Below are 8673 nucleotides of genomic sequence, written 5' to 3'. Positions count from 1 at the left end.
TATATTAATTCTTATTGATACTCTTTGTGAATCAAAACCCTAATTGTATATTTTAAATCAGATATACAATTTTTTAAAATGACTATTTTAACTACTCGTTCAAAACACTTAAAACTCCGTCCTCAAATCCAGAACGTAAAAATTTACAAAAACAAAAGAAGTACTTATTTAAAATAAATTCGAGGAAATTAATATTACTACCAAAGTTCCTTAAGTTCCGGTTTCCATCACAGAATTGTAACACTTATAATTGTATATCTAAAAGTATTTTGCCCAATTTCTTTTATTTTCTGATAAAAAGAATAAATTATTTTTTCATTAAAATAAATACAAATTTGGGGACAATGACTGTTATCATTCATATTTAATGTATTACAAAAAAATATTGACAAATCGTAATGTGTGCAGTTTTATTTAAAAAGGTGGGAAAAGTCAATTAAGTTAAATATGATGATTTCAATCTTATTGTAACCCTTCATATTATGGTATAAGTTGGAAGAGTTGAAAGTAACGACAAAGTCGATACAAATTTTGGTAATTTAATATCTAGTAATGAATAATTCTATATTTAATTAAATTTATTCCAAATATTGGTTATTAAATATATGATACTTTTCTATTCTACCTTGATAAAATAGCGTTCATATTTTATATCACCAGGTAAACCAAACGAACATATAATCGTCAAATAGTTCAAAATAAATGAACTACATTCGCTTGAATGTTCCAAATGGATATTTTTGGGGTTTTTTTATACATGTCACCAAGTTAGCAACTATGAACTACTCTTATTACGGTCATTAATTTTTTTTTTATCAAAAGTCGGGCTTAAGGAATTATTACCGCAACATTCAGAAGGAAATCAATTTTAGCTAGTAACACTGTCCCAATTTGGAATCTCGGAGCAAATCTTTTCGGCGTGACAGAAACGGGCAATAAAAGCACACTAACTTTTTCCCTGTGAAAACAGTCTTGCATTAAATTATGGTGGGCCCATAAGGGCTTTTTCTTTCGTAAATTAAGTAAAGCAAAACTGACATAGTCAAGTAGCAGTCATCTTCTTCTACCGCTGTTTAAAGTAGAATAAAGCATAAGTGCAAAAAAAAAGGGGCGTAAAAGGATGGAATCAGCCAAAAACAGGCCGGTAGAGGTAACAACTTTCGACAGTTTGTAATTTGATTACTAATTAAGCAATTAACCTGTACCTTTTCACGTTTGCTTCCCTGCATTATATATTCAGCAAAATTGTTCAACTCTTCAAATTAAACATGAACTGTAGGTTAAAAAAGGAATCGACTTCTGGAGAAAAGTTGAGTACAACAAAGGCAAATTCAGGAAAATGGTATTGCACAAACTAATATCTTAATTTCAATATGCATGCTATATTGTTTGCAACTCGTATATAGTTGTAATTAAACTTTGTTTTTGTTAAATCTTTAGAAAATACCGCCATCTATGTTCGAACCAAAAGAAGGAAGACACTACGGATATGTTGCGCTTAGACATTGGAAAGAAAACAGTTTATGGGCAGTTAGGATTGAAGAGAATGATTCACGACTATTTATGAAAAAAGGGTTAAATAGGTTCTGCAGACATTTCAATGTAAATCATGGTTCAATTCTGTGGTTTGAATATGAAGGTAGAAATAAATTCCTAGTTAAGGTATGAGGCAGGAATGGTATTACTTATAATCCAAAGTTGGACACTATGGGCACTGCAGCACATTCACAACGTGGTGACTGCGGTAAGACTAGATTGAATACTAAGATGGAGAGATTTAGTTTAGTCTGTTGTTTCCAAAATATTGATTTAAATGTGTAACTCATTGTGCAGGGTCAAAAATGAATCAATCAAATTCTTTTGTTGCTTACCTGCATAAAGATTCAATAGTGAGCCACTTAGACTCTACTGGTTTATTTGACTTTATTTTTACATGTCTAGTACATACAGGTCAACTAAGAATTTGTGTTGGTTTTGTTTACTGCTAAAAATATCAGTTAGTTCCAAATGAATTGGTTCAAAGTTGCTGCTTGGAGAATGTCAGGGAATGCAGGTTGAGGTTGAGCAATTCATTGGATTTCCCCGTGAAATTCAATGCTGCAGAAAGGAAGATTGAGGGCGTTGAAAAAATGTTGTCAGTTTTGGTTATAAACAAATTCTTGCCAGTGCTAATAGATTATATTGGTTTTAACTGTTTCACTTTGACTTTTTTTTCTGATGATGGATTCCAATGTGATCCGTCGAGGGTCACAGAATCAAAGGATTCACGAATACTGGAAGGCAGTGTGGAAGACCAGCAAAATTCTGATTGCAGAGATTATGCAACTTTGGTTGTCTTTGGACGAACATATGATAGGCAACCAGTTTTTTATGAAATTCATGAAAATACCATCCGACGATTATCCAATCGCAATAAAGGCGATCCAAAAGGTTTTGATATTGGAGATCCAAATCTGTCGGCTGGGACACTTTGGTTGAATATGGGATTCAAGTCTTATCCATTCATGTTTGAGTATCGTAACGGGGTATTTTGCTTTGTTAGAGGGTGGACAAATTTCGTCAACAAAAACAAATTAAGAATTGGACAGATCTTGGTAGTCCAACCAAAAGAAGAGAGCTTAATGTTTGAGACAGAGGAAAGATTGTAAGCTACAAAACTATACCTTTCAATTTATGTGATAGTTCTGATTGGTTATTATTCATATCCTGACATGTATATCCAATTTATTTATTCCAGGCTATACCGTTTGGATTTAGTGTCAAAACGGGTGTTTCATTGCCACGCGATTGTGTGTGTGTACTGAGTGATGGCTATACTGTTCCTGTTAAGCACTCAGAGAATCAAAGGGGACTTTTGGGATTGAGAAGCTTGTTTGCCGATAACAAAATAGAACATTCTGATATAGTTGTTGTTTCATACATGCGAAATGGAGTTTTCAAGTTGAGAGCTTTTAAAAAGAGAGGAATGGAGATATTGTTGAAGACAACTGCACAGGGATCACAAATGTTGACAAAGAGAAAGGAAAGAGGAAATGAAAGCGAGGCGTCGGCAGCTAACGCCAGATCTGGTAAAATAAATGACATTTCTTAAATTAGAATTGTAAACCTAGTTACCCTTTTTTAACCGACTGTGTATATTACATGTGTTAAAAACTTCTAAAATTAGTGTTGGTTGGATATTCATACAGATGAGGCAAAAAAGGCTAAAGTCATGACGGAAGAGGTAATTTCTCAAGTTGGTGGAGTTGAAGGTATTCAACCAGGTTTGTATTGTTCTCAGATTTGATTAATTGCTTATTGAATTTACGGTTTTGGTAAAGTGTACAATAACTTGATGGCAGTTACATGTATAGTAATGATGATTCTCTTTTTCCTGCCAGTTATACAGCATAGTAGTTCTACCAACCGTCTGAAGTGGGACATTATTATAAAACCGTCTCACCTTGATCGTATTGTTCATGGAGTGGTAAGTATAGTATAGAAAGCCTAAGTTCTATCCACCCTTAATTTGTCACTAACTACCTTACTAACCCTTGAATACTTTTTTCTAGAATGTCAGCACTGTTTACAAAAATATTACCAAAAGCTGGAATAACAGAGACATCATCACTGTGAACTGTACCACTGGGATCGTTAACATGGTGGTCAGAAGGAATAATGGAAGAATTACAATTCATGAAGGATGTAACACATTTGTTGAAATCATGAAACCATAGAAAGGAGACAGGTGTATATTTACCTGTGATGAAATCCCAAAGAAGTATGAGGTACAGATATTGCCTGCTGATGATAAGTGATCAATTTTTATATGTATTTGTGCACCAGATATTTAAGAAACTTGAATGTGGTTTGAGTACGAAAGACAATTAAACAAAAGGTCATATTGCTATGCAGCTAATGGTCTATTGTGACAATATTGGGAGATATATTTTCATTGATATCACTTGGAAATATTTTAATTAGGATGATAAAAAAGTGTCTAAACACACTGACTGCAAACAAAGTGTTATTTAATGAAAGCCAAATGCAAGTCTAATTCAAACCATTGGGTAGATTATAGAACACTTCTTCGTAGACAGCGTTCTTGGTAACGTTAGTACATCTGCCGTTTGGACCTTTTATGTAAATCTTTAAGCCAGATGGAGAAGTTACCCGGCTAATAGCCACATAAAGCTGGCCATGGGAGAACACAGATCTTGGCAGGTAAAGACTGACTCTATCGAGAGACTGGCCTTGAGACTTGTTTATAGTCATGGCGTAGCAAATTTGAAGTGGCAGTTGAAGCCGGTTGAGCTTGAAGGGTAAGTGACTATCGGTTGGAGACATCTCTATCCGTGGGATGAAGTGAAGAGTACCTTTATGTGTACCACATATTACTTCACCTAGAACACAGTGTTTCAAACACTTTCGAACTATCATTCTTGTACCATTGCACAAACCTGAGATCTGATTTAGATTCCTCATAAGCATGACCACAACATTCTCTTTGAGTAGAACATTATGAGGTGGCAGGCCTGGTTCATTCAGAGCATTCAGATACTCAATTGGAAATTATGTATTGAACTCTTGTTCTGATTCCCCGAGCTCTTCAGCAGAGTCGATGCTAAGGTAAGAGTGGACTTTGCCTGGCAATTTTTCTAGAATTACAGCGTTGACTTCATGAACTATCTCATTTGTAGGAGTTAAAATAGCTCGCCCCCTCATGTAAACCTCATCTTTGTAATTTGATAGCAACTCCGGATAGGTTGAATTTATAATTTCCTCCACGGAAAAGTTGTCAGACTTTATGCAAAATTCTTCCGGAATCTCAATGTCTACATCATCAAAAACATCTCCGTCCTCAGTACAACTGGGAATCTTACCATTGCCTATATCAAGCACCCACTGATTGAAACGCCTTGCAATTTCTTTCTGCTTTTCGGAATTGCCTTTATTCACTCGCATGTTTTCAGTAAGCAAATAAAGTTGAGATTCATCCCACAATCTGGAACGATTGATAGAGGCGGATACCACTTCACTACGTGGTGCACGATTTATGACGGGTAATATTTGGCGAAAATCACCACCTAGCAGAACTGTTATCCCACCAAATGTTTTTTCATGCCTATCTTGCGAAATTGACTTTATTATATCACATAGTGTACGATCTAATGCTTCGAAAGCAAAACGATGCTGCATAGGCGCCTCATCCCATATGATAAGCTCAGTCTTCTTCAAGAGCTGGGAAATATCAGATTTGTGAGAAATGTTGCATGAGGAATCTTCATCAATGATTATAGGTATCTTGAAACGTGAATGGGCTGTGCGTCCTCCCGGCATTAATGTTGCTGCAATTCCTGATGAAGCTACAGGAAAAACAATCTTACGCTGTGATAGTAGTTTGGAAATTATAGTACCCCACAAATAGGTCTTCCCACAACCTCCACTACCATAGACAAAAAATATTCCTCCCGTTTTGTTGTTCACCGAATGGATTATACTCTGATAAACTTGTAGTTGTTCATGGTTAAGTTGCTTGAACATTTCATTATGTCTATGGAGCTCCTCTTCAATGTTGTATGATGTCTCTTCAACAATTAGATTGTCATTTCCAGAATTTAAGTATGAGCCGTCTGGTTGAGGTAAATTATTGAAACGTTCAAGCGAGTTTCCAACCGAACGAAGAAGATTGTCAATTTCTAAAAAACAAAATAAATGTTGGAATTGTACTTAAGTTATTACTCGTATGACATAGACCAATAAAAAATGCCAGTAATTAATATATAATTGCGAGGGCTTACCGGCAAGGGCGTAAAATTCTATTTCCTTTTCAGACAACACCAAGTCATTCTTGCATGTTACCTTCCTCCTTTTATATAAAATATCTTCCGACATTTTAAGATTATGTTTGATCCACAGCGTTCCTATGTCATACACTTTGCAGTTTAATATTATGTAAACAAACAGTTCACGTACTTGGTTAGCAAAGCCCACAGAAGAACATTCAGTCAGAGCCTCGTCCCATTCCTTGTCACTGGCAAGCCATCCACGAGCATCACATGCAGCTTGGAATGTAGGATAAACAACTCCTCCAACAATAAGAAGATCTTTAAAAGAAGTTGGCCCGCATATTCTACAAAGAAGCATTCTTAAATACCACAACTCCCCACTACCATGATGAGTGTAGGTGAGCCTACCAATCTGATAACCCTTCTTTCTTGAACACCACATTGTTGATTGGCCATCCCAAACGTAAAATTGGGGGATTTGACTGTAAGAATATTTCTGAGCGGATATATCAACTTTATTTAGTTCAAAATAAGCTTCTAGTTTGCTCTTCTTCATTGACCACAACCTTTCTACAGAAGCACGGTCATCTTTACTGCGAAATGTACATGTTTTTTGGTGAGGGAGATGGAAAGGAAGTCGCTGAACGGCTATGGTCCTATGATGAACGTCAAAACCATAAATCCTATGACCAGCTTCAACACCACATATGTAACGACCATCGAGGAAGGTTTTGATTTCATCTATGACTTGTTCTTTCGTTCCAGGTACATTTGTTACCTTCTGTGTGTTTATGAGAACAGTGGCTTGATCATGTCCTTTAAGGCAGTATTTGAACAAATATTTCAAACTACTTGCATGAGCACATATTTCTAAATTTATGTGACATTGGTACCGTAAGAGTGAATATTTGTTGTACGGTACAACCCATTGGTTATCTAGAACACCTTTGCGGACTTTGACATTTTTTGATGTTTTCCGATGCTTGTAAATTGGGAAGCCTGAACTATCAAATGATGTTGACGGTGAATACCTATGTAATGTTGAGATTTTATTAAACTTTAATAAATACAATACGTCATCAACTAATTATTGCATAGAAAAAAAACTCACTTCTTTGGGAAATGTCTAGTACACTTGAAATCTTTCATGCAAGGGCATTTTGGGTTCTGCTTTCCACATGGACCATGAATCATAAATTTCTTTACAACTTCATAAAGTTCTGGTTCGGTTTCGGGATCTGGGATTTCAGCATTAACCAGATCGTCAGCTTTCTCACAGGTATTCGGTTTAGCTGAACCGTCCAACCATATTAACATGTGAATATGAGGGAGTCCGCGCTTCTGATATTCGACTACATACATAACTGCAAAAAGAGAGGCATTTTAGCACACAAACTATTATTCACCTATCAGTGAAAGTTATGCATAAAGTTGATGGAAATGTAATTTCACCCAAATTTGCTTACGTGCAATACATTTCCCGAATATTTCATTCTTCTGAATATATATCGTTGCAAAGTTGATCAACTTTGAGTTTGAAAACTCGCGCTATAATGTCAGGGCAGTTCTCAATACGGCAACCAGGTAAAAGATCCATCATCTTTTGCATTTCATCCCATTCAGTGTTGCATGTCATAGTAAGGAAAAGATCAGTATGTCCAATAACACGACAAACGGCCAGAGCATCTTGGAAGTTTTGCTGCATATATCTTTTAGAACCAGTAAAAGATGATGGTAAGATGTACGATCTACCGATGTTTGAACTATCACCGTCACCAATTCTAACCTGATCACGGATATTGTTGTACAGATCACGTCTTAACTCCTTTTGATGTTTTCTAACCCAATATAGCCGTGCTTGTTCAATGGAAGAAAAGGAGTCAACGATGTATTGTTGGAAAAGCCTACCTCCCAAACGCAACGTATAATCTGCAAATATACCAAATCATTAAATAGTAATATAATTGCATAATGTCAATAGGGTGAAGATTTAATTTATTAAACAAATTCACACACAATTGCCTTGATTCTTTCTGACTTGAAGTTTATAGAAATAATACTCTTTGGCCGTTATTTTGTCCCTCTTCTTCTCTCCAGTTTTTCGTTTTCCCTTCTTGTAATAATGTAGGTGTTCATGGTAACCGTCCTCCCCGTTGGGAAATAATATGGGAAATTGTAAAGAAGCTCGCAGAGGATGAATCTCTGGGATTCGAGTAAGACCTTTTATGTTACTTTCAACAACGATGTCACGCACTCCTTTTGTATACTTGGTATCCCCGACCAGAACTGCAGCAACTTCGTCTGAAGGAGATATGTTATTAGGACGGCCACTAACTGAACGGGATGCCTTCATGTGTATCTTCAACTGGACAATATTATCCTCTTTGAAACGATCACGTGCCTGGCGAAATCTTTGAACTAACACGTTAACTTTGTCAAACATCTTGATTAGACCTTCAACAATCCGGGGATTGATCCCTCGTTTCTGAGGATTATCAATCCATCTCATTCGATTTGCAATCTCGTTCTCAGTGTCGTAAATGTACATTTGACAGAATTGGGATTAGATGATCCAGTGGGAAGTAAAGAACAAAATTGATGAATGTTAACACCATTCAACCTGTATACTATAGGACCGCCACCGTTACTTATAGACCTGTCAACATTTCCTCCCATTGAAGTGAAGGAAAACATTTGATTGTATATTGTAATGTTTTCATGAAATGAAGGTCCTTGCACTGGGTCTTCATACAAAGCTTTAAGATATGAAGGTGTTTTGTTTGCTTCCGGAAGGCGAATTTCTCCATCAATACAACACTTCATAAATCGAGCTTTACCTTTGATCACGGTCTTATTGCTTCGTTCTTCTTTCCACATAATTGAATGACAATGTTCACATTCTTCA

At 36.1% G+C, this 8673-nt stretch overlaps 1 protein-coding gene across 1 annotated transcript; it reads right to left on the bottom strand.

The window, feature by feature from the left end:
- Positions 1 to 4032: 4032 nt before the first annotated feature.
- On the bottom strand, positions 4033 to 8277 carry LOC108198086 (uncharacterized). The gene is made up of 7 exons (XM_017365866.2): positions 7791 to 8277; positions 7344 to 7697; positions 6880 to 7132; positions 5781 to 6799; positions 4626 to 5678; positions 4440 to 4514; positions 4033 to 4355 (listed from the first exon to the last, which is right to left on the bottom strand). Exons 1-7 carry the CDS (start codon positions 8275 to 8277, stop codon positions 4033 to 4035), a joined length of 3564 nt encoding a protein of 1187 aa, XP_017221355.2.
- Positions 8278 to 8673: the final 396 nt, after the last annotated feature.

Source organism: Daucus carota, chromosome 9 (assembly GCF_001625215.2).
Source record: "Daucus carota subsp. sativus chromosome 9, DH1 v3.0, whole genome shotgun sequence".
Classification (NCBI taxonomy): domain Eukaryota; kingdom Viridiplantae; phylum Streptophyta; class Magnoliopsida; order Apiales; family Apiaceae; genus Daucus; species Daucus carota.
Note: the sequence above shows the minus strand (reverse complement) of the source record. Positions and strands in the feature narration are given on the sequence as shown.